The sequence below is a fragment of the Miniopterus schreibersii genome (genome assembly GCF_964146895.1).
Source record: "Miniopterus schreibersii genome assembly, chromosome: 16".
Classification (NCBI taxonomy): Eukaryota; Metazoa; Chordata; class Mammalia; order Chiroptera; family Miniopteridae; genus Miniopterus; species Miniopterus schreibersii.
In genome coordinates, this window is record NC_138116.1 from 27,241,761 (window position 1) to 27,268,458 (window position 26,698).

Below are 26,698 nucleotides of genomic sequence, written 5' to 3' on the forward strand. Positions count from 1 at the left end.
GCGGCCTCAATCAGACCCCCGCCTGTGAGCGTCGCTTGTAGAAAACAGTCTGAGAAAAGCAAAGCCGACGGGCGGGCGGCTCAGGACGCTCGCTCCTCGGCCCGTGCTGGCGGGGGCCCCTCACGCCCCCCTGCAGGTCCGCAGGTAGAGCCTGCTCCGTCCTGGTGGTCCGCGGCCAGCGTGTGGCGATGGTTCCGTGACTTACTAACCATCCCCTAAGTCATTCCCCTCGTTGCCTTTGATCCCAGTGCAGCCCATTGGCTCAGTCCATCTCCCTACACACAAATGCTTTTATTTCCGCCGGGTGGACACCCAGGAATGATCTTGCCAGGCCGAAGGACACACTGATTTTAAACATTAAATTTACTGATTTTATGGGTACCTAGTAATATCTCCTCCTTACTTTAATTTTCATTTCCTAGTGTGTGTGAGCATCTTGTCATATAAGGTATTTAAATCTGTTCTGAGCGTTGCCTGGGTAGATCCTTTGTACGTGTTTCTTTGGGGCTCTTTTTATCGTCCGTTTGTAAAAGTTGGTAACCTTAACCCTTTGTCCATTTTCTGTGTGGCAGATGTTTTATTTTTTTCAAGTCTAACATTTTGTCTTCTTTTTTGCTGGTTGATAAGGTTGCTTTCTATTCCATTCTTTATTCTTGTAAGTCCCGGGCTTGGGTTTCAGTCTTGGGAAGAATTTGAACGTATCTAAGTGCAGGGAAGAGTGGCGGATTTGAAGGCAGGACAGTGACGTCAAGTTTGAGGTTTTAAAATGATCACTGTGGCCTCAGTGTGGAGAATCTTGCTGGGAAAAGGAAGGGGGGAGGGGAGGAGGGGAAGAAGGGCAACAAAGAGACTCATTAAGGGGAAATTTCAATAATCCAGGAGAGAGACAATAGCAGCTTGGACTAGGGAGGTAGCAGTGGCAGGGGGGAGAAGAGGGTGAGCTGAGACCAACTGGGTTTGGAAAAATAAAATCCACAGGACCCATTTGTCTGGGGAATGATGGAATCGGGGGAACTCCTGGCCATGTCCGGCTCCAGCCTGCCTCTCCTGCCTTGCTTCACACCTTCATCCAGCCCCCCCTCCTCACTCCAGCATGCTCTCAGGCCTGACAAGTGGTCCATATCCCTTTCTCCTCGCGGCCCCAGGACCTCTGCACGTGCTGTCTCCTCTGCTCGGATTGCTCTTCTCTCCCCTCTCGCCTGGTTAACTCTCACTCACCCCGATCTCAGCCCCTCTCTCAGAAAAGCCTTCCCAGGCCGCCCTGAACACTGCACAGGTTCAGTTCTCCTCAGATCCCACGCACCCGTCCTTTAGTGCGCGCATGTGTGTGCGTGTGTGTGTGCGTGTGTGTGTGCGTGCATGTGTGTGTGTTTTCTTTCACCTCACTCCCTAGCCTCCTTGGAGACAGACCATGTGTATGTCCGCTGAACACTATTGCCAACATGCTGCACGTAGCAAGAATTCAGCAGATATTTGTTGAATGAGTGAACGAATTCCCAAGCTTTCTCTTGCCGTTTATTCATGGTTCAGCTTCGGGCAGGCACAGTTTTGGGGGTGGGAAGGTCACGGCGTCGGGTCGTGGTACAGGAGCCTGGAGCTCAGGGGAGAGGCCTGCGTGGGGATAGCCCACCTGGGAGGAGGAGTTTATTGCTACTGTTTAACGTTGGGTGACAGCACTCAGAGAGGGGTTAGAGGGTGGAGAGGACCAGGAGGAACCCCCACCTTCCCAGGTCAGGCAGAGGGAGACCTGCCAGAGGCCACCAAGAAGGGGCAGCCCGTGGAACAAACAAAATTAGGAAAGTGCGGTCAGTGTCCTGAATCCTGGAGGGGAGGTTTCAAGAGAGAGGGGACACTGAGCTGAGTGCTGAGTCTCTGGGTGAGATGACGGGAAAGTGCCTCTCCAGAGATGCTCCGCGTCGCGATGAGCCCTCTCGGTGGGGCCGCGGGCTAAGGGGAGAGGAGCGGGGTGCAGGGAGGTGAGGAAGCGGGCGGTGGGTATCGATGTGGGTGGGTGAGAGGCGGGTGGCGGGAGGGGGCGGCGAGGAGAGGAAAGGCTTCCTAAAGGTGGGCGTTGCGGAGCTCGTTCGGACCTTTGCACGCAGCGTGGCCCCTGCATCCTCGTGTTTGCTGGATGCGCATTTGATTCTCAAGGGAGTTCAAACTCAAGGGAGTTGGCCCAGATCTTTATTTCGCACTATAAATCGGTATTTCTATCTTTCAGAGGGATGGAGCTCTTGTGGAACGTAGTTACTAACGCGTCGCTTTCCCGCTTTATACAGTTGAGATGAAAACAGCAGGGAAGTGACTTGCCTGGGGGAGCAGGGAAATTATTGAAGTAGCTGGGCCCACAGACATACCTGGGGGGTGTTGCTGGGATACATACAGCATGTGTGGCAGCTGGTGATAATCTTAAAAAGCCAAACTGTTGAGTTTCGCATCCATCGCGTTGTGCGTGTTTTCCATCAGGCCACTCTGCTTCGGGCCACCACAGCTCTGCGTAAGGGTCAGGCGGGCAGGAGAGGAATTTAGAACGTGCCCTGAGCCTGAAGAGACTCGATCCCCAACGGGCAGGAATGTTACCATGTTGTTTCCCTCACAGGCAATATACGAGCGCCTTTTCTGTTGGATCGTGACCCGCATCAATGACATTATCGAGGTCAAGAACTACGACACCACGGTCCACGGGAAGAACACTGTGATTGGAGTCTTGGATATCTATGGCTTTGAGATCTTTGACAACAACAGGTACAGCAGATTAGCTACTTTAAAACTCTCCTATTGCCCGGCCGGGCGTGGCTCAGCGGTTAAGCGTCGACCTAGGATCCAGGCGATCAGGGTTCGATTCCCGGTCAGGGCACATGCCCGGGTTGCGGGCTCGATCAATGACTCTCTCATCATTGATGTTTCTAGCTCTCTCTCCCTCTCCTTTCCTCTCTCTGAAATCAATAAAGATATATTTTAAAAAATAAATAAAACTCTCCTATTGCCCCGGCCCATGTGGCCCAGCGGTTAGAGCGCCAGCCCCACCCCCGCACTGAAGGGTCACGGGTTCAATTCCCGGTCAAGGGCATATACCTGGGTTGCAGGTTGGACCGTGAGTGTGGGAGGCAACCAGTCGAGTGTGTGTGTGTCTGTGTCTCTCCCTCCCTCCCTTCCACTCTAAGAAAAATCAATGGAAAAAACTTCCTCATGTGAGGATTAACCAAAAAGAAACACAAACCTCTGTTGTTTACTCTTTATTGGCTCGAACATGGCGTGCTCCTTTCCTCGCAGCTTTGAGCAGTTCTGCATCAACTATTGCAACGAGAAGCTGCAGCAGCTGTTCATCCAGCTGGTGCTGAAACAGGAGCAGGAGGAGTACCAGCGGGAAGGCATCCCCTGGAAGCACGTGAGTGGCCCCGGGGCGTCCTCGTGCCTCTCACGTCACTGACCGGGTCAGATCTTATCGATATTTTTAGGTATTTTTTAAAAATCGTCTTGGGTACGTGAAACACCAAAATTTTAGCTTTTCTTTTTTGAGGGGTGTGTGTGTGTAAATACAGTTCATTGTCAGGGTTGGTAGGTGGGATTTCTCTCATTTAAAAAGCCCCCCCGTGGGTGCCCAGAGGATGCTGAGTTATCCCGGTGGACTTAGCATCTCCGCCCTGTGGCCGATGCCCCGCGGGCTTTCTGGGGCACGTCTGTCGGGTAAGAGTTTGGCATCCTCTATAGGGTATTCAGAGCAGCAACTTTTGCCTTTAGAACTGGCTGAACTTGGCTCCAGATTCAGTTTCTTCTCCTTCCTCTTTTTTTTCTCTCTCTCGCTTCTTTTTGCCGCTGCCTCTGGTTTGTAAACTAACTGACATCGAGTCTTCAGTTGATGTGATTCCTGTTCTCTGACACCCTCGCCAGAAGACGCTTAACGTGCATTTTATTTCCACTTCTTGCCTGTGCATCACGTTTTTTCGTCATCTCTCCTTTCGTGGCTCTTTGTGAGCTGTAATATTTGTCAGGATTGAATGTTTTATGCTATGCCCTGAGAAACATCAACACTCCGCTAAACCCATGTATGCTTGTTAACTTTGGGAAACCGGAAGAGATGCTCTTTTGGATTTTAATCCAGGTCCATGTAACTGAAAATGCCAGTTCTGCCCGGCCGGGCATGGCTCAGCGGTTGAGCGTCGACCTAGGATCCAGGCGATCGGGGTTCGATTCCCGGTCAGGGCACATGCCCGGGTTGCGGGCTGCAGCCGATCAATGACTCTCTCATCATTGATGTTTCTTGCTCTCTCTCTCCCTCTCCTTTCCTCTCTCTGAAATCAATAAAAATACGTAAAATTTTAAAAAAGCCAGTTCTCCATAATACCTTCACTTCATCAAATTATGTACCAAATAATACTTTAAGGTCATTTGCTGGCGCAGAATGGAACCTAGGCCTTGTGGTTAATGGCAGGCGGGTTGGGGGACTGAGAGTGTGCAGGAGTACAGTCAGGTGCAGGCCATGGAGACGAGTAAAACAAGCGTTAGCGATGGGAGAAACACTATCTACTTCATAATTTTTGCCTTGAGCTATACTCATCTAAGACAGAGTGTTTCGTGTTACCAAGTCAACAAAGAAACAAACCAGTAAGCCCCTGACAGAATTTTAGAGTGAGACCTCAGCGGTGTCGCTCACATGTTTCCCAGCAAGGGAGCTGGACGTAAACTCCCAGCGCACGCGGAGGCACTGGTGTTCCACGTGTCCTGGTTTCCGTTCCCGTTGGGATGGCTCCTTTGCTGTGTCCTGCAGATCGACTACTTCAACAATCAGATCATTGTGGACCTCGTGGAGCAGCAGCACAAGGGGATCATTGCAATCCTCGACGATGCCTGCATGAACGTCGGCAAAGTCACCGACGAAATGTTCCTCGAAGCCCTGAACAGTAAATTGGGCAAACACGGGCACTTTTCCAGCCGAAAGGTAATGTGTGTACTGAGAACTTCCTCTCGTTTTTATCAGTAAAGTTTTCCTCGTTGTTTGAGAGTCTTAAATGACTTAATATGTTGGGTTACAACAGTGTCCACTCAACTAAGGCCATAAACATTCATTAAATGATTTATTGCTGTGGATAAATTCTGCCTTCTCTGGCTCATAGGGTGACAAGATGGATAAAATTCATACCGTCCAGGAGAGGGCGCCACAGACCGCTCCATTTACTAGAAACCGTAAAATGATGATGTCATTGATAACCAATAGGTATAGAGTCCCTGTTCATGTGCTAGAATTTTGCTCCTGCCTCTGATAATTCTGGCACTGAAAATGCTTTTGTCCTTGACTTTTTACTGTAAGCCTCAGTTATCAAATGTAGTATGTGTGCTTTGCCAGACCACGTGACTTTCTTAAAAACAGAGACATTCTAGCTGTAATTCTAGTTGTTACAAGGAAACTTGTTCCTTAAGCGCCCGGGTATCCTTTTAACTCCCCATGTCTCACGTTCTAAAAATGTTACCCACAGATCATATTTCTGAATAATTGGCGGTAGGTGCGGTTATCAGAGCTTATGCTGGGCCTCACGTGTAGTATGCCATTAATATTTGTCCTAGGAGGGGTCCACCATCACCCCCCAAGCGTTTCCTACAAATATAAGCTTGTCTAGCAACCGTACGCTGAAGGAAAAGCAGTCCCCATGCGTCTTCACTTCCACAAAAAAGGGGCACCCGTTTCTGCTCCCCCTTAATTCCATGGAACTCTATGATGCACTGCCATTTTCAGCACAAAAAACTCTTTTCTCTAACTTTGTCCCCTCTGAAATTATATAATCAGAATAGGAAGATTCCACAGTTAACCAGATAAAGCACAAACCATCAAGATATAGGTTCCTGGATGGTATTTCTTTTAGGACAGTTTATTTCTAAAATATCCTCCTTGGCTGTTACTGAGGATTGACTTTAGCCCTCCGACAGTCGGCTTTCACACACTCCAGTCGGATTTGGACATTGGGGTTCAGGTTAGAGGCATCCCTTTAGTTATTGCACGTTTATAATGCAAATACTTACTAAGTGCCTCTCGTTTTTCAGGTACAGTCCTGTGGGTGGGGGATAGTTGAGAAAGAACCAGAATAGGAATAAAATTATTATTCAATAGATTCAATAAAAATAGCCATACTAGAAACTGAATTATTTCCCATTGATAATGCAAATACTTACCGAGTACCTCTCATTTTTCAGGTACAATGCTAGGTGCTGGGGACAGAGCAGTGAGCAAAGTTAGAGGCAACCTAAATAATTTAGAATGACGTTTTTATTTTATTTTTATTTTGTTCTTCCTTCCTTTATTTATTTATTATTTACTGGGTTTTTTAAATTGTATCTTTATTTTGAAAGTATTACAGATGTTAGAATGATGTTTTTAGAGATGGCATGATTACATGGGCCAATGTCCTGTTTTTGATGGCGAGATGAATAATGTCTTTTATAATCACAGTTCAGGTTTTAGAGACTGGCAGAAAATTGTGCCTACCAGAGAATTGTGCCTATCAGATGATAGACAATCAGTGTTTGTCAAATTTGAATTGAATGGGTTACAATCACACCAAATAAATCTTACAGAACATTGCATTTTAAATTAAAACATGCAAGGCTCTATTTCATTTAAATAAATAACCGTGACTCTCACATGGGAAATTACCTCATATTGATATGTTTCACCTTGGCCATTTATGCACCTGAATTAAATTTGTCAACCAAGTATTTTGAAATGTAATCTCATTCTGAAGATAGCAACTGTACGTAGTACATTTAAGCAGTTGCTACTGATTTGATAGGAAATGTTGAACAGTAATTTGTAGAGATAAGCCTTCCTTCCTTTTTTAAATGTGGGACCCCAGGTTTTGCCATCTCTCAAACCAGGTGGCTCCTTCCTCCAGCATCATCCCCCAGACAGGCCCAAAGATGGGGAATTTTAAAGTGTGTTCTTTTCTGGGATTTTTGCCTAATGAAGGAAAGAAATGAAATAACCAAGCTGTCAGGATATTTTCATCACTGTGAATCCAAATGTATCCAAATGTAAGGATAGTTAATTAGTATAGATATCTCTCGGGTCTTTTTCCTTTGGGGATTTTATAAATGAAAGGGTCTTACAAAAGTGGTTAATAACGGCCCCGGCCGGGTGGCTCAGTTGGTTGGAGCGCCGTCCCACACCCCGTAAAGCTTGTGGGTTCTGTCCCCAATCAGGGCACATGCAGGAGGCAACTGACTGATGTTTCTCTCTGCCTCTTCCCCTCTCCCCTCCTCTCTCTCTAACAAAAAATCAATAAAAACATATCCTCAGGTGAGTATTTTTAAAAAGTGGTTACTAAGAGAAGGAAAGAAAAGTCGCATATTTTGTAGAACCCTCTATGTTATTTGGTTTCCATAGTTTGTTTAACCTTCCAAACGACTCTCTCAGATGTGATTATTAGAGGAGACAGAGCAAGTAGATGGTAGAGCCAAGGTTTGAGCATCAGAAGTCTAATTTCTTGTCTGACTCTATTCACTTATTGGGCTAATAGACTAATTATTCCTTTAACAATCTAGTTATCGGCATGGATCCCACCTTCCTGGTTTAGGGATGTTTGTTACCGAACACTACAACCTGAGTGTTTTTTGTGCATAGCTGCACTCAATGGTTCATGCCTTCTTGAGGCATCTGCCTTAGAACTTAAGGGATATGAAGTGATCCAAGAAGTCTAGATGCTACTATAACAAGGAAAATTGCAGAAAGTTATAGAGACCACCGGGGCTATATAAAAACTGCCTTTCTGGAAAGCATTCCTCTTCATGTGGATCTCTGTGAAATGACAGGCCTGACCTGGAGCCCCAGCTTAGCAAAAGACAGGTGAGCCGGGCTACTTACTGTGTGCGTAGGAAGCACAGATATTACATTCGGTCCCAAGAATCCTTCCCAGAGCTGCCACTTCCTAGGCAAGCCGCCTTCTGCCAATTGCCTAACCCTTTTTGAGCCTTAGATTCCATGTGTGGGGAAAAAAAAAAAGAGCTCATAACACTTCAAATATCAGTTGTGAGGATATGAGATATAAGATGTATGTGCCTGGCAGACAGCAAGCCCTCAAATGCCCTCCGTAAGTGGAACATGAAGAAAGAAAGTGTCAGTCAGGGTAGGCTGGGCCGCATTAAGATAGCAGCCAAGACTTAAGTGTCATAGACAATAGAAGCCTGTCTCTCTCTCAGGGATCAAGACTTCCTTCATCTTCCGGCTCTTCCATCCCCTAGGCACTGTCCTTCTCTGCATCCAGGCAAATGGGAGGGGAAAAGAAAGTACAGAGGAGAATCGCCCTCTTCTAACCAGCTTTGGCCTGGAACAGCCTCGCCTCAGTTCCACTCACCTTCCATTGTCCAGAACTTGGTCATTTGCCATATTCAACAGCAGGGGGTGCTGTGTGGGTTTCTGGGGAAAGCTCTGTCTGCCACACAAGCAAGATACTTAAATCAATCCCTACACAGTGTGATTTCATCCATAGTGCTATCACAATTTGTAACAGTATTACCATCTTCTGTGAAATTGGAGTACACTTTTAGGAAAGTGTCAATGGTTATTTTCAAAATAATCTCCTCCTTGATTCCTTAGCTCTGTGCCTCAGACAAGATGCTGGAGTTTGATCGGGATTTTCGAATTCGACATTACGCAGGTGATGTAGTGTGAGTATCTTTACTTTGTTCCCTGACGTGATGCTTTGCAGGCAGCCTCACTTCAGAAAATATAACCAGGGGGAGAATATCCGTTTTCCTATTCATTCGCCTCATTTTCAGTCATTTTGTATACCTCTTTTAATCTTTTCACCCGGAAAAGAAGAAAAAAGTCGGCATAACGTCATTCATGCCTTGCTTTTCAAACATTTATTGAGCACACACTATGTGGCCATGCATAGTTCCTGGCAGAGCTGGCGGTCGGTCAAAATGAAGCGATGGATAAATCAATCATGGGAGCATGTTAAGAACTGGGATAGAGCAGGAGATGAGATAGGCCTTTCCCTGGAGAAGCTAAAAGTCCTAAAAGTAAAAGAGGCTAAGTCGGGGCAAAGAACTGAGAAGAGGGGAGGGAGAAGAGAGGGCGTTCCAGGCAGCAGATGTACGGGCCCTGAGGTGAGAGTCGCCACTGTGTGTAAGAACCGCAGCAGTTGGGTGAGTCGGTGAGCAAAAACCAGTTTTGCCGTATTATTTTTCAGATATTATTTGAAAAGTGAAATTTGCACGAGCCACATTTTTCTAATTGCAGTGAAAGTTGACATTGATAAGAAAATATAACTAAAAAATAGAACTACCTTACTGTTTTCGTTTCCTAGGACTGATGTAACAAATTACCTTAAATTAATGGCTTAAAACAGGAGAAATTTATTCTTTCACAGTTCGGGAGACCAGAAGCTTGAAATCTAGGTGTCTGGAGGCTCTAGGGAAGAGCCTTTTCTAGCTTCTGGTGGCCTCAGGCACTCCTTGGCTTACAGCCCCATCACTCCAGCCTCTGCCTCTGTGTTCACAGTGCCTCCTCCTCTTGGGTGTGTCTGTGTTAAATCTCCTCTGCCCCATCCTTAAACTACACTTGAGATGGCATTTAGGGCCCACCTGGGAAATACAGTGTAAGCTTTTCCTCTCCTGATCCTCCAGCAAATCACACCTTTTACCGTATACGGTCAGCATTCGCAGGTTCTAGGGAATTTGACGTGGATGTTTTCCAGGAGGGCATTTTTCAGCCCACTGTACGCAGTAGGCTTTGTCCACTGAACACTGCTCCTTGTCTTATTATTTAAAACACCCTGTTGTTCTTTCTCCTTATGGTTTACATTAGGAATTCTGTTCATATTCATAAAACCCATTATAGGAAGAGATGAAACAACAACAGAAAAGCAAATGATCTCTAAATGCTGAAAAGACATCTGAAGAAATTTTAATAGCCGTTCCTGATTTAAATTAAAACTCTGGAATCATGAAATAATATGGCTCAAAAATGATCACGCCATCTGTCAAACTAGCCATTAGTGCTGCTAGGGCACCAGTTTCCACTTTTTCTGGTCCTGTTCCCAGGTTCCAGGATACTGAAGAGGGAGGACCCAGCACCGCACAGATATCTCGCACTGAAAACCCAGGCCTCTAGCTCGAAAGGGCATAAAAGCCTAGCTGGTCAGAGGCCTTAGAGACCACCGAGGTCAGCCCCATTGTTTTACAGATGAAGAAACTAATGCAGAGTGTGTAAAACTCATACCCAAGGTCACAGAGCATGTTTGTGGAAGAGCTGAGACAATAACTCGGTTTCCCAACCCCCAGAGCTCTAGCTGACCTCTTTGAGTGTATTTGTGCCTCCGAGATCCCCTTCTCTCCTCAAGCCCTCCAATCCTTTATTCTAGGTTTTTACTGGGTATCTTTTGTGTGCACAATACTTTATAAAGTATGGTCCCTGCCCACAGAGAGCTTTCCATGTAAGATGCATACATACACATATGCTTGTGCGTATGTATTTATAGACATAAATTTATATATTATCTGTATAAATACGCACGTATATATACACACATTTACATACATAGATTGGTACAATAAAAGATGGCCTAAAATAATTGCCATGTGAGTTGTCAGAATGCAGAATAAGGGAATGATATCATACCTCTAGCTGTGCGTGGTAAACCCAGGAAGGCTGGTGCTGCCTCAGGTCCTTGGATGCAGTCCTTGGATGCTAGGAATTATTTTTGCAGGAACAAGTGGGAAGAGTGCTAAAAATATTCAGAAAATAGCAGCCAGGCCCATTTGACTGGAGCGCATCCTTTTGGAGCAGAGACAAGTAGAAATGCCTGGAGAAATAGGTTCAGATCAAGGCGTCATGAGCCTTGAAGGCCAAAAATAAGGATTTTGAAGTTTGAGTTTTATGAGTTAAACAATAGATCGAGTCAGGTGACTTCAGAGATTCAGTCTAAAATGACTTGAAGGTATTAGGAAGAAAACCTAGGGTGGGGGAGGCAAGGGAATAATTTCGGACCCGGTGATCTTGCAGGGCCCATGGGCACGTAGCCTGAGGGGACTCTCTGGCAGAATTAAATACATAAGGCTGGAACATTGGCAAGGGCTCCGCGTTAGAGATCTGAGAATTGTGCACATTGATGTGATTGCCAAGGAAACACATAGACGGGTTAGGAAACAGCTGTAAGGAGCAGCAGCATCTGGTTCCTGTCTGCTCGTCTCCCAGCCTCCGTCCTAATCTCCCTGAGTCCTCCCTGACTGTTATACCCAGCCCTGAGTTTGCTCTACCCAGAACCCATGCCAGCCGCCGCAGCAGGACAGCCCCCATGCCCCTTTCTCACCAGCTGCGGGACGGTCGGACCCTGCTCCCTTCCCCTGCTCCAAGCCCCGGATGCGCCGCCTCGTGTCCCCAGAACGCCGCGCCCGGGCCTGCTCCCGCCCCCTCCCTTAGCCTGTCCCCCGGTGCTATCGGCCTTTCCTCTCTCCTCTGCTTACCCAGCTCTCGCCATCCTTCGCGGCTCTCCTTGGATTCTTTCACCCCACCCCGAGCCCACTGAGCGAACCTTAGGCAAGTCCCCTGACCTCCCGGCCGACGAGGCTTAGTTCCCGTGTGTGGCTGGTTTGCTTTTACCTTAGGGATCTGGGTGATAAATACAGCTGTCTGTATTTTCCGAGTCACCTTCTCGAGGTAAGCGGTAAACCAGGAGAAAATGATCCTAATTGTCATAACGGTGATGATGTTTGCTCTCCTTTTAAGAAGTAGAAACAGTGGCCCCTTTATGCAGGAGATAAATTTGATATCCCTCAACAGTGACCGTGGAGGACAGAACCAGCCTGTAGACTGACTGCATAATTCACAGTGGAAGGGCCCGCGTAGGTTTCTTCAAAAGCTTAAATGTGGCTCTTGCTTGGTGGGTAATGCACGTTTTCTTTGTTTTTTCCTCTATTAGCTATTCGGTCATCGGTTTTATTGACAAAAATAAAGACACTTTATTTCAAGATTTCAAGCGCCTCATGTATAACAGGTAGGATTAAATTTTACTATCTTTGTACTAAACGCTTTGACATATATTGCACAATATGTATGCACCTTTTTCACCCAGCCCACCAACGCCCTTCCCCTCTGGCAACCATCAGGTCTCTGTGTCTATGAGTCTGTATCTGTTTCGCTTGTTCATTTATTTTGTTCTTTAGATTCCACATATAAGTGAAATCATATGGTATTTGTCTTTCTCTGTCTGACTTAATTCACTGAGCATAATACCCTCCAGGTCCATCCATGCTGTAGCAAATGATAAGGTTTCATGCTTTTTTATGGCCAAGTAGTATTCCATTGTATAGATGCACCACAACTATTTTATCCACTCGTCTATTTATGGACACTTGGGCTGCTTCCATATCTTGGCTGTTGTAAATAACACTGCAGTGAACATAGGGGTGCACATATTCTTCTGAACTAGTGTTTTGGGTTTCTTCAGATATATACCCAGAAATGGAATCACTGGATCATAAAACAGTTTCATTTATAACTTTTTGAGGACCCTCCATAATGTTTTCCATGGTGACTGCACCAATTTTTATTCCCACCAACAGTGCACAAGGGTCCCAGAAAAGAATTCCTTTAAATGTTTGGAAACTGTTTTGTTAATATTACATTCATGACTTACTGGCTTAAAAGTTCTTTCTCTTTAAAATGATTGTATGTGTCTATTTGGATTCATTACGTATCAATTCTGCTGTTTAATAGTATAGTAATAATAAATGTCTCATTTCCTTGATTTTCAACACACACGCACACACAATTTACAAAGCAGTACAGGAATAGGCTCTAAAAATGGCCAACAGTGAGAATGGTAGTGTTTGGGGTGGAAACTGCGTAGACCAAAAGCCAGTGATCTTGCATCAGAATTTTCAAAGTGCACGTGCTCTGCTTACAGGAAACTGTATTCAGCAGGTGTTAGGAAGGCATCCCGGCACCATGGGCAAAAAATGTTGAGAACCACTACCTTAAATTCTTATCGTTAGAAAATTATGGACTGAAACTAGAAAGTAAGATAACTGGGTCCCTAAGCCACTTTCGATGGTGGTTGGCACTGCTAGCCAGCAACGGTGAGGGTTAGGAGTGTGGCTCTGCCTTCCTTCAGAGACCCAGTAAACCTCCACCTCCCCATTTATCTTCTTTGCTTTTTTGTCAATTGACTCTGGCATTTTTACAGCAATTATTTGGAGCCTCTCTATATAGAAATTTACTAGGTATTTGGGAAACCAACTCAATTTTCTCAGCTTTATACCAGGAGAGGAAAAGTGGGCAATATGATGGCAGTAGTAAACACAATTAGCAAAAAAAACATGTCCATGTTAATTCTTTTCTCTTCTCAACCCCCAATTAAAAAAAAACAAACCTGACAAGAGAAAAAAGTTTCCAGGAAGCCAGCAACGTCTCAGGTTTCAATTTCTTTAAAATCAAAAGCACCCAGAATGAAGCAGGAAGAAAATCAGAGCCGAGACCACCACACGGGTTGTTAAAAATATCCCCACAGAGCCAAATAATGAATCTGTCACTGTTAGCGTGAAAACTGGCCTGAAGTGCATGTCAGGAATTGGGCTGCAGCTGTCTTAACGTCACATCCATAACATTAGAACCGCCAGTGCTACCTGTAAGTGTGCTCATAAATTTAGCTGCAGGCAAGGGACTTGCTAGAAGACAGCGTGAAAATGATTATTTTATAGTCCTAGCTGTATTTTTGGAAAGGCCTGGCTTTTCATTGCATTACCTATTCTGTATGAGTCTTTGTTTCCATCAGAAGATAATTTCCCGTTCATGCTTTCTACCGTAATGTTGAGAATCATTCTCTCACTAGGAATCATTGCCCTCATTCTTATAACTACCACTAAAATCATTTTGTTTTATGTATATATCGTAAGACCCACGTTCACTACTTGAGGGTCCTAGGTCATCATAATATAGATGTCACTTTAAATAAGTTTAAAGAGGGTTTTTTAAAAGGTGGTATAGTTTGGACACATCTTTCAGCATAATTTTCAGGACGGAATTGTTTTCCCAGTTGGGCCTTGTGAGTTCAGTCTGCAGTCGGGTTCAGCAGGATTGCTTGGCAGTTCTTTTTGAGCCTATTTGAATTGCTGTTTCTGTGCTTCTCAGTTCAAATCCTGTGCTGAAGAATATGTGGCCCGAAGGCAAACTGAGCATTACAGAGGTGACCAAGCGACCCCTGACGGCCGCCACCTTGTTTAAGAATTCTATGATCGCCTTAGTAGACAACCTTGCATTGAAGGTAATTATTTCCTTTTCTAAATATCCATGACATATGTGACTGAACAAGTATGTATGATGTGCCTTTTAGGTAATTACAGTAAATCAGATTGAAGAATATATATTTAAAGTGAATGTTAAATAGAATTTTTATTCCTGTTTTTCCTTTAGGTAATTATAGTAAATCAAATTGTTGTTGTTGATGTGGCTGGCTAAAACAGTTGTTTGTGTCCCAGATAAAAATTTTTAATTCGGGCTTTTTAATCCTACTGTTACATAACTATAAATTATAGCATATGTCTGAACTTCAGCCCTGTGCTGACGACAAGGGCTGACTTTTTTTAAAATCTTGAATTAAACTGTAATACACCATCTGTGTATCGTATATGAATACAGAATGACCAGGTAGAGTTTTAAGAGGAGGTTTGATACTTAAAGTATTATCCTCAGGTTGCTTTAAATAGTTGAAATAAGAAGATATGTTACTGACAGTTATGTCTGCTTTTTATTACTCCTGTGAGATCTAATACTATTTGATAACTTTAGTCTGTTTTTTCTTAAAGAACATGTTTTTTCTCTTAACTGCTGCTGCTGACAACTTTGATAAATTAGGCAGCATTCTGGGACCCATTATTTTTAGTTCCTTCGTTTTTAATCTTTCTCTTCTGGTGCTTTTCCTGTGTACTTTCTTCTTCGTTATCTTTTTAAAAAAAAAAAAATCAACTTCCTCTGTAAGAGTTTAAATCTGTACCATTTCTGGATGAATTAGGCAAATGCCACGAGAACATGTCTGTTCCGTAGTTTTCTATTTTTTTTTTTTTTTATCAGGATTCTTTGGTCTCAAGTGGCAACAAATAAGCACAATTTGTTGGTTTGTATTATCAGATCTCCAGAACGGGAGGGGTAATGGGGACACCAGAGCCAAAGACTGGGATCCACTGGACCCCTCCCTCTTGTCTCTCGGCTTCTCTCCGCGTGTCAGCTTCTACCTGCCTCACCCGGCAAGAAGGAAGGCGAGCTGACGGGAAGGCATGTGACACAGGAACTAGAGTTGAGCACAGGATTTTATAAAATATGTTAGATTTATGTACTTGACTAGAAAAGAATCGCTTTTCTAAAATTGGTAGTTAAATGTGCAGTTTTTAAAAATAAAAATACTAGAACGTCTATAGTTTCTGTGTCAGGAGTTGCATTCAGCTGCTAATAAAAGAGACCCCAGTTAGTAGCTTACAAGCTTGAGGGACATGTGTTTCTCTGTCCTGTAAATGAGGTACAGGCCAAGGTATCTCAGGACTGGTACAGCAGCTCTAAGGTTGTTAGGGTCCCAGGTTCCTCCGTCCTTCGGCTCTACCATCCTCGTGCTTTCATGCATTCTCCTGGTCCAGGGTGGCACCCAGAGCTCCCTGATGGTCCAGGGTGGCACCCAGAGCTCCCTGGTGGTCCAGGGTGGCACCCAGAACTCCCTGATGGCCCGGGATGGCACCCAGAGCTCCCTGATGGTCCAGGGTGGCACCCAGAGCTCCCTGATGGTCCAGGGTGGCACCCGGAGCTCCCTGATGGTCCGGGATGGCACCCGGAGCTCCCTGATGGTCCAGGGTGGCACCCAGAACTCCCTGATGGCCCGGGATGGCACCCAGAGCTCCCTGATGGTCCAGGGTGGCACCCGGAGCTCCCTGATGGTCCAGGGTGGCACCCGGAGCTCCCTGATGGTCCGGGATGGCACCCGGAGCTCCCTGATGGTCCAGGGTGGCACCCAGAGCTCCCTGATGGTCCAGGGCGGCACCCGGAGCTCCCTGATGGTCTGGGATGGCACCCGGAGCTGCCTGATGGTCCAGGGTGGCACCCGGAACTCCCTGATGGTCCAGGATGGCACCCGGAGCTGCCTGATGGTCCAGGGTGGCACCCGGGGCTCCCTGATGGTCCAGGATGGCACCCGGAGCTGCCTGATGGTCCGCGAAGGCTCACACAGCCCTTCAGCTGCATCTCGTTTGCTCTGCCTAGTTGCCAGGGAAGCTGGGAAGTGCATTTTGATTCCAGTCGGCAGTACACCCAGCTAGAAATAACTATTCTGTTTCAAAGTAGGAAAAGCAGACTGGATAAGAGGTAGGCAGCTAGCCTGACAGTCTTTGCCACAGCTTCCAGTCCGGATGTTCATGGAGGTGGGGGGATGAGGGAGAGAGCTTGGATAAGCAAAAGTACATAAACAGCACAAGGCAGGAAGATGGGCGGGGCGGAAACACAGGAAATAATGCTGATTACATTTAGAAAATACTAAATAATGTGATAGAAATAAATCTAAATAATTGGTACTGGCCATAAGTGTGAATAGACTTAACAGACTGGATAGGTGGAAAGTCCACCCGTAGGAGATACCTAATTAACACTCTGCAGGAAGATTGTAAACAAAGTAGATACAGACGTAGCAGGCCTCTGCCCCTTTCAAAAAAAAAACTGGTTAAAAGCAATATTAATGTGAGAGCACATAGAATTTGAGGGGGAAAAAAGTATTAACACAGATAAACAGACTAATAATAATAAAATGAAAATACCCAAGACAATAAAGCCATTTTGACTTAGGTACCTACTAACATAGCCATGGTGATACATGAACTCTGTGAAGCAGAAGAACCTGAACATTTTTGAAGGAAAAATTTGACAGGCACACAGTCTTAGTGGGAGATTTTAAACCAAATCTACCAGAAACTGATAGATCAAGCAGACAAAAACCTTATTAAGAATGCAGAAGCTTTGCCCTAGCCGGGGAGCTCAGTTGGTTAGAGCATTATCCCGATACACCAAGGTTGCGGGTTCGATCCCTGGTCAGGGCACATACAAGAATCAACCAATGAATACAGAAATAAGTGGAACAAATCGATGTTTCTCCCTCCCTCCCTCCCTCCCTTCTTCTCTCTCAAAATCAATCAATAATAATAATAAATTTCTAAAATAAAAAAAGAATTCAGAAGCTTTGAAAACCAGATTTAAACTTTTATCTAATAGATCAAAAGAACTCTGTACCCAGGGCATAGGAAATACATATTCCTTTCTAGTATACATGGAACATTTACAAGAATTGACCACATGCTAAATCACAAAGGAAGTCTTAACTATTTTAAGAGATGTATGTGTGGATGCACTCTTCAGCCTCACAGCAAGTAAAATAAAACTCAGCATTTTAAAAAAATTTAATGTGCTTAGGAACTTAAAAAAAAAAGATCTCTTAAATAACTCAGTTGAAGAGGAAATCCCAGTGGAAATTACAAAATATCTGGAACTTCATGACAAAGAATTTGTCAAAATTTGTAGGAAACTGGTGAGGTGGTCCACTTGTTAGGCCTGTATAAAAAGCAAGGAAGATTGAAAGTCAATGAGTTAAGTTCTCAAGAAGCCAGAAAAGGAACTCCAAAGAAAATCTAAAGAAGTCAGAAAATAATCTTAATAGCAATATAAAATTTGACCAAATAGACAAACCTTGAATAAAACTGATTTTTAAAAGAAAAAAAAAAAAAAATGTCATGAATGAGAAAAGAATACAACTTTATATACTATAGAGATTTCAAAACGCATCAGAATATCATGAACGACTGTATGCCAATGAATTTATAAAATTAGTTTTCTAGAAAACGATGTTACCAAAATTAACTCAAGAAGAAATAGAAAACCTAGATAAATCAGTAACCTTAAAGATCCTGAATCACTAACCAGAAATCTGCCTTCCCCCAACTCTGCCGAGAACATCAGGCCCAGATGGTTTCACAGAGAAGTTCTACAGACCCTTCAAGGAGCCAGCAAGCCCTATTGTATATACACTGTGTGGGAGGATGGGAAGAAGAGAGGCCACTACCTGACTCATTTTCTGAGATTAATATTGCCTCAGTACAGGCTAATATTAGAAAATAAAATTAGAGATCCATTTCACCTGGGAACATAGACATAAAGATCTTAAAAATACGTACGAGTAATGCCGCCCACTAAAGCAACCTGCCCACTAAAACCAACTGAAAACAATAAAATGTTAGGTAAGTCATACAAGCCAACTTCTTGAATGCAGCCATGAACCAACAAGAAAGCAAGAAATAGGCAGGCCAGGGGCTGTGTGGAGGCAGAAGTTAACTGAATGACGGGAAACCTACCCAGAGCCCTAAAGCTGCCTTTCGCCCTGTGGCGCCTTGTGGAAGGAATTAGCTTTGAATGCAGTAATGCGGAGCCGGGTCCTGGAAGCGGAGCCCGGAGCCTGCCCACAGCCTGCGCACATGCCGTGTTACGTGGCAGGAGATGTTACGGTTGCCAGCCCGATGACCTTACAGTAAACCCCGCGTTATCCCGGCGGGCCCAGTGTCAACACGAGTCCTTCAAAGGGAAGGAAGGAGGCAGAAGAGTCAGACCAGAGAGGTGGCGTCATGAGAAAGACTCGATTGCCCATTGCTGGCTTCGAAGCTGGAAGGAGGCCGCAAGCCAAGGAATGCGGGCAGCCTCCGGATGCTGAAAAAGATAAGAAGAGGGGTTCCAGAAAATAGCAGCCCTGCTGACACTGTGATTTTCTGCCCAGCGAACTCCCATTTCCAACTGCTGACCCCCGGAACTGTAGGAGAAAGAAATTCGTGTTGTTTTGATCCACGGCATTTGTGATGACCTGCTACTGCAGCGAGAGGAGACGAGGACAGCGGGGCTCGGGCAAATGGCCTTCTTCTTCATCACGGAAGGCGGCAACCGTCTATACGTGGGGCTTCCTCTTTAGATGTTGAACACTTACTCTGTTCAAAATGCAAGTAGATTCACATTCTTCAACTCTCTCCTACTTCTTAAATTATTTGCTGATCCTTGTTACCTCCAGCCCTCCCTGCAGCTCAAAAACTACCCAATTTAACTGCAGAGGACTCATCACTTAATTAAAATGCGTGTGTGCGTCTGACAGAATAGATTCAGAGGAGGGGAAGTAACTTCACACCGATAAGTAGGGTACATTTGACCCCATTGATTCATCCAGTGATCATTTGGTATCTTTGGTGTGCCAGGATCTATGCCAAGCGCAGTTTTATGCTTGAAAGGAGTTACGATCTAATGCATGGTACAAAGTGGCGTTGGCACAGAAAGAAGGACTTTTTGCTAAGCTCTTTCTTAGAGTCACTGATGCCTGCAGGTGGTTTTGTAACTTGTCTCCTTATATACTCATAAATTTTAAGTATCAAATAAGCTCATAAATCTTACTCTCTTTTTCAAAAGCACCAGCTAATGTGGTAACAACATTGGCTGACACTTACGGAGCATTTACTACGTACCAGGCTGTGCTTAATATTTGCATCCTCACTGTAGCCCGTCTTCATCACAGCTCCTGCCTCGTTCTCTTACCCCTCCTGTTACTTTCTAACCATGTTTCCGTAAATACACAAAAACTCAGTGTTTGCATATCTCAATTATTTATTCCCTAGTTTTATCCCCGTGCTGCTACTTCTGATGAACCCTAAAATATAATAAAAACAAAATTTTAGCTAAATGCATGAGCACTTCCAACCTTGGGTTGAAGGGAGCGGAAGAGTAACTACTTTATTCACAGGCCTGTGCCGGAGAAATGAGAGGCTCCAGAGCTTTAATTTGACACCGTTAACGCTAATTACGTGAGTGTCCTTAGTCTGGGATTTTTCTGAAACTTAATCGCTTGCTGACTTATTCCTTTAGGAACCGTATTACGTTCGTTGCATCAAACCCAATGACAAGAAGTCCCCGCAGATATTTGATGATGAACGCTGCCGGCATCAGGTTGAATATCTGGGACTATTGGAAAACGTGAGGGTGCGACGGGCAGGATTTGCCTTCCGCCAGACGTACGAGAAGTTTCTGCACAGGTGAGAATAGACTCGGCAAAGAAACCTGATAGTACACTGAGAATCTCAGTGTCCTCCCCACCTACGACAGTGCATGCGCGTCTGCGTACCTGGCGAGTGAACAGCAGAGCTGAGGGAACTGCAGGTGCGAAAACTTGCCCAGACTCAGCAGAGGGCGTCCTCTCGAGTTCATGGTTTATGGACCGTGGGGGAAAAGTGTGTTTTTCCTTTGTAAAGAAATGTGGGCATCGTAGCACAGTAGAAAGAACAAGGATTTGGCGTCACACACGGGTTGGGATCCTTGGCTATGCCACTCATGTGCTGCATGATCTTGGGCCAGAAATTTAACTTCTTTGATTCTGTTTCTGCATCTGTAAAATGAGTATCGTAACACCTACTTCATAAGGCTGCTGTTGTGAGGACTGAAAAACCTAAGTAAAAAGCCCAGGTGCCTGGTACATTATCGATGTTCAGTTAATGCTGCTTATGATTACTGACATTAATAATTACACTTGACCCTTGAACCACACAGGGGTTAGGGGTGCCAGCTCCCCACGCAGTTGAAAATTCTTGTATAACATTTGACTCCCCAGACCTTGACTGATAGCCTGCTGTTCACCAGAAGCCTTACCGGCACCGTGAACAGCTGATTAACACATGTTTAGTACGTTATATGCATTATATACTTTATTCTTACAATAGAGTAAGCTAAAGGAAAGGAAATGTTAAGAAAGCCATGAGGAAGAGAAAATGCGTTTACAGTATTTATTGAAAAAAATCTGTATATGTGTGGACCAGCACAATCCAAACCCATGTTTTCAAGGGTCAACTGTATAATAATCACAAAGTATTAAATAGTTAATCACGAAGGTCCTGAAATTAGTCTACCTGGTTAATTTCATAGCTTCGTGACCTTGGGCAAATCATATAACCTTTTCACGCCTCAGTTTGCTCATATGTAAAATGGAGGTAATAATAGTATCTACTTTGTGGGGTTGCTAGAGGAGTAAATGAGAGAATATACAAAAAGCACTTAGAATAGTACGTAGTATATATTAATCACTCAATTAATGTAAGATATGATTGCTATTGCTATTTATTGTTGGTAAAGGTAATGATAGTGGACCACTGGGGGGGGACTCATAAAAATAATGTCTTAAATTCCATCTGTGCATTGATTTTAAAATATTTATTGACCTTTTCCTGTTCAATCTACTCTAGAGATTCCACACAAATATGAATAAATAAATACTTAAGATAGTGGATGGTCAGAAGAGTCTCTAAGGAGATAATAAGGACAGGAAGTAACCAGCCACACAAAGAGCAGAGGAGAGAGCCCGCGGGGCAGCGGGTACAGCGGGGAAAGGCTCTGTTGCAGTGATAAGTGTGGCATTTTAGGGGCCAAATATAAAATGTATTCCGTGTGGTCAGAGGATGCTGAGTGACAGGGCCGTGGTGTGAGATGAGATCAGAGAGAGGAACAGAGACACCAGATCATGTTGAACTTTATAGTCCAGACTAAACAGTTTTGGTTTGGGCTAAAGGTGGTAGGAAACCATGGGTGGATTTTAAGCAGAGAGTGGTTCAGTCTTCTGGACGCTTTAAAAGATCACTCTGGCTGCTGTGTGAATAGAAAGTGAGACGCTCAGGGATGCTACTGCGGGGTCCGGGAGAAAGAGCTTAATGATAGTGCTTTGAACAAGGGATTATTGTAGATCCGAGAGTATAGTGGACAGATTAAAAAGAACCTGTGAATTTTAAATATGGTGGTCTCAGTGGTGCAAGCTTAAATCTCCCATTCCCACTCCAGAACATCCCCAAATAATATAAAATATGTATATTTAAAACCAAGTAAATGCACGGCCACACTGTGGGATCAAAAGGGGATTCTCAGCGAACCTTGAAAATGTGAGTCCCCCCTAAATATGATACGAGGCAGATAGGAGGACCCTGGAGTAAGCCAGGGTGGCCGTTTTAAGGACAGACCTCCTCGCAGGGCTCGAGCTGCCGTTCAGGAAGCCACCCAGCTGCTGCGTTGGGGTAAACCACAGCCGCGGCCCCAGAAGGTGGCCACAAGGGCCAGGACGAGTAACCTCCTCGGCAGCTGCAAGGGGAACACACAGGCATAGGCCAAGGCCCGGGAAGCAATGGTGGCCGCCTTACAAGAGGCCGGCAAAGGCCCAGATGTGCACATAGCCCGGGGCACACTTGCCCCGGGTCACATAGCCAAGTAGCAGTGGAGCCGTATTTGAACTCAGTTGGCTTCTGAGCCTACAGTCTTCAACAGTGAATGTGTGGCTTTCAAACCAGAGAAGCAGATAACCTGGCATAAAGAAGCAGCAGCCGTGGGAAAGCACGCCCAACAGAAAATAGGAAATTAGAAGTTGAGAAGATTGAAACATGTTCATCTTCAGGAATGTTTCAAATTACCCTTTAAAAGGCACAGTGGTGGAGAGACCAAAGTCTACCGAATTGCTGATTATTTAAGTTGAGATTAGCCCCTCTCTAGAATCCTCTAGGAAAAGCAGACAGTGGGGTGTGTGTCTGGGAAAACAGCGGTTCCTGTTCTGCAGGCTGTGTTTATCTTCTCTTTCCATAAATGAGTTCGTTCAAATCGAGACGCTGACATTTTATTTTATTACGGGCTGAACTGTCCACAGCGGGACGTGGGGTGGCATAGAAGGTGCGCAGGACATTGGACTAACGTTCCCAGTGGTGCGGGAGGGAAAGGAATATTCCCCACACTGCGTTTTTGCTTCGAGGTTCTGCAGATGTTTTGTGTAAGCTAGTTTGGAACCTAAATTTTTACTTGACACCTTTCTTAATTTTCACTCTTTCCTTGATAAGAGAGAGAAGGGTTTCAAATTGTACTGAGAACCTTGAAAGCTGCTAACGTCTTCCTCAGGGGTAAAGCTAGTTGTCTGAAAGCAGACGCGCCCGCTTCTCAGTTGGCACGGTCGGGAGGCTGCCCTGCCGGGGAAGCCTGGGCCCTGGCGCTCGCTGGGCGGCGGCCCCGGGCTCTCCCAGCTCCTGCAGCGCCCGCGACTCCCCCGGACGGTGGCCCAGGGGTTGGCCCCTGCTCTCGTTTCATAATGAATTTGGGAGGGTCCTGGTTCTGTTTCCTCTCTCGCATGATGATGTGTGATGCCGCCTCTCTATCCACAGCAGAGCTCTTTCGTTTGGTTTCTGCCTCTGTCCCTGCCTGGCAAGCGAGTCGGCTTTTAAATGAATTTCCTGCTGTGGTTTTTGTGTGTGTGTGTTTTTCTTTCACTCAACAAATCTGTGTCCTCGTCGTATGGCAGACAACGTGATATAGAGTGGGGAACCAAACAAAGTCCCTGCCTTCATGGTGCCCACAGATCAGCCCACAAATCAGTACAAGGAGTGGGGTAAGGACAGAGCTCAGCCGGCGGCCTTGGGAAAGAGTCATGGGTGCGAGGATTGACGGTCGGTGAAGGAGGGAGGTATGACCAACGGGTGGGAAGGAACCAGCTTTTCAGGGAATAAATTAAAAAGCATTCCAGGCAGTGGGAACAGTATATGCGAAGGCTCTAAAGCAAGAGAGAGGCAACATGCATTTCAGGGCCCTAAAGGAGGCCTGTGTGGTTGGAGTGTGGTGATAAAGCGCAAGGGCCGTGAAACATAAAAATGAGCCCTGGCCGGTGCAGCTCCGTGGGTTGGGCATTGCCTCGTGCACCCAAAGGGTGCCGGTTCAGTTCCCGGTCAGGGCACACACCTAGGTTGCTGGTCTGATCCCCAGTCAGGGTGCATTCAGGAGGCAACCAATAGATGTTTCTTTCCTCCCCCCCTTTTCTTCTCTCTCTAAAAATCAATCTTTAAAAAAATTAAAATGCCAGGATTTTTAGAAAACAACGGCTGCTGAGCAGGCAGAAAGGATTCTATTGTAGTCAACTTGATGGTGGCTCGGGTTAGGATTGCGGCAGTAAAGATGGGAATATTGAATTTTAAATGTGTTGTGGAGGTAGAGCCAGTAGGTCTTGATGGATTGGAAGGAATGAGAAGAGAAGGGATCAGCGTGAGTCCCAGGATTCTGCCTTTAGTAACTGAGGGCACTAAGGCTAGAAAGATTGAAAGAGAAGTTTGAGATGCCTTCAAGATCCATGTAGGCTTTGGATATATGAGCCGGAAGCTCAGAACTGAGAGCTGGGCTTGGGATAATAAATTCACAAATTGAAAAGTACAGTGGATAGAATATATGAGGTGATGTGGGAGGGGGATGTACATAGAGAAAAGACGGCCTGATAGGAGCCCTGGAAAGCTCCAACATTTGGGCCCAGTAATAGAGGAGCAGTAGCCAGAAAATGAGATTGAGAGGAAAATATTGAGAGAGAACGAAGGAAGCCAGGGAGCGCTTGCTGTCATGGGAGCTGTATGGAACTAGGGAAAGAGAGGGGTGTCCAAAGGGATTGGATGCCACTTAGATGTATATTATCTTAACCAGAAATGTGTAAAACTTAGACTCCTAAAGGCACAAAAAATAGGCTTGAAAGATAGAAAGGTCGCTCTTGTTCCTGGATTGGACAACTCAGCATCAGAGATAAATTTAATGACTTTAACGTGGGAACCCAGTAGAGGTGCCGTCCAGGTTTGTTTGTTGTTTTGTGATTGTTTTTCTGGAACTATGTAAATTGATTCTGAAGTTTACATGGAAAGACAGACATGCAGGAATAGCTAGAAAGGCCTATAAAAAAAGACAAGACGTTAAAATATACTTATAACATCTGTAATTAAAACCATGTGGTACTGATGCACAGACAGACAGTGCAGTGAAGCCTAGAAATGAACTGAGCACATATGAAACAGTATAGGATAAAAATGACTTAATAAATAACGGGGAGGGGGGGAAGAATCAGACTTTTTAGTAAGTAGTGTTGGGAATAGCCTTTTGTCAAAATAGGGATACAATCTTCATTCCCTATACCAAAATAAACTTCAGGATCTAGATGTAAAAAATGAAAACACACATGTACTAGAAGAACACATGGGTAAGTTACTCTGTAACTGGAATGTGGGCAAAGCCTTTCTCACTATGACTAAAATTCAGGTGCAGTGTATGAACGTTATTAAATTTGACTCCCTCTATCGAACAAGTTTGCACCTGGGTCGGGGGGAGCGCTGTGGTAGGCAGCCTTGTAAACTGGTCCCAAGTTCCCCACCTCCTGGAGTTCACCCAGAGTAATTCCCCTTCCTGCAAGGCTGGCCTGGGCCTGGTGATTTGCTTCTAGCAAAGTAGAATACCGCGAAAGTGATGGGATGTCGCTTGTGAGATTCGGTTGCAAAGGGCTGGGACTCTGTGACTTCTGTCTTGCTCACACTCACACTCTCGTGAAGCCGGTGTGTAGGGAACTGCCCCGTGAGAGGCCCACGTGGCCAGGAACTGTTGGCTGCTTGTACATAGAAATGCAGTTGATTTTTGTGGGTGCATCTTATATGCAGAGTACTCTTAGTTGTCTTTCAGTGATAATAGTTTATCTGCTTGATTTCCTTTGAAGTGAGTATATTGTGCATAAGTAATGTTAGCTTAGTTCTTTCTCCAGTCACTTACCTGTTCATTTATCTGGCTCACTATGCTGGCGAGAAAACTGGTGGTAGAGGCAACCTGGTCTTGTTTCTGTTTGTAAAGAGAAAGCTTCTACGGTTGCCTCCTTTTTTTTTTTTTAATTGATTTTTTTTTTTTTTAGAAAGAGACGGGGGAGGGAGAGAGAGAAATGTCGATGTGAGAATGGAACATCAGATCGGCTACCTCCTGCATGCACCCTACCGAGGACTGAGCCCACAGCCCGCAAGGTTGCCTCTTTATGAATGATTCTTGCTCTAAGCTTTTGGTAAAGAGCCTTTATTAAATTAAGGAAGTGCCCTTCCATCCTGACTTCAGTAAGGGTCGTTGTCATGAAGGAGTGTTGTATCTTATTGAAGGTTTTTCCCCACATCTCTTATCAGGCCATGACATTCATTTCTATTCCTAGTTTGCTAAGAGGTGGTCTTTTTCTTTCTAGGAAGCATCTGGAAGTTTACAGAATGGTGTTTTTCTGCATGCCTCGAGACCACATGGTGGTTCTCCCTTCATCTCGCCCTGTTGTTTTTCGCCCAGGTACAAGATGATCTCGGAATTCACCTGGCCCAACCACGACCTCCCTTCGGACAAAGAGGCCGTCAGGAAGCTGATCGAGCAGTGCGGCTTTCAGGATGACGTGGCTTACGGGAAGACCAAAATCTTCATCCGGACGCCCCGCACGCTCTTCACGCTGGAAGAGCTCCGCGCGCAGATGCTCGTGAGGATCGTCCTGTTTCTGCAAAAGGTAATTCCATGGTCTGCAGGTCCGGGGCAGGCCTGGCCGCTGTGTTCTGAAAAGTTCATTGAACACTTTCTTCCATTCAAGAAATGTTCGTGATGGTATCGATTTTTTTTTTTTGGTATCTTCGCATATCCTAGAATGTTTTCCGTTGCCTTCACGCGTGGAAAACATACTTGGCTGTCTGAGCTCAAAATTATTTTACCCTCCAAACACTGAGGACGTTTCATCTCCTGGCATTTAAAGTTGGAGAGCTGTCAGAAGCAGCCCGCTTTTGTCTGTTGTAGTAACTGAGTTGTTTCCCTCGGCGTCACTGCGGGGAGGACTTT

The 26,698-nt window shown here is 45.1% G+C and overlaps 2 protein-coding genes across 2 annotated transcripts in view; both read left to right on the plus strand.

The window, feature by feature from the left end:
- Positions 1-26,698, plus strand: part of MYO1D (myosin ID) — a gene marked incomplete at its 5' end in the record, with an annotated part of 245,060 nt that overhangs the window by 80,209 nt on the left and 138,153 nt on the right. Inside the window, 8 exons of the mRNA XM_081115977.1 lie at positions 2,600-2,745; positions 3,274-3,388; positions 4,769-4,939; positions 8,585-8,655; positions 11,913-11,987; positions 14,123-14,255; positions 19,910-20,076; positions 26,168-26,375. Coding sequence (XP_080972103.1) covers positions 2,600-2,745; positions 3,274-3,388; positions 4,769-4,939; positions 8,585-8,655; positions 11,913-11,987; positions 14,123-14,255; positions 19,910-20,076; positions 26,168-26,375 — 1,086 coding nt within the window. The remainder of the gene's footprint in view (positions 1-2,599; positions 2,746-3,273; positions 3,389-4,768; positions 4,940-8,584; positions 8,656-11,912; positions 11,988-14,122; positions 14,256-19,909; positions 20,077-26,167; positions 26,376-26,698) is intronic.
- LOC308546716 (uncharacterized protein) lies at positions 15,413-17,718 on the plus strand. The gene is made up of 2 exons (XM_081115980.1): positions 15,413-15,619; positions 15,739-17,718. The coding sequence occupies exon 2, from the start codon at positions 15,760-15,762 to the stop codon at positions 16,288-16,290; it is 531 nt and encodes a 176-aa protein (XP_080972106.1). The 5' UTR covers positions 15,413-15,619; positions 15,739-15,759; the 3' UTR covers positions 16,291-17,718.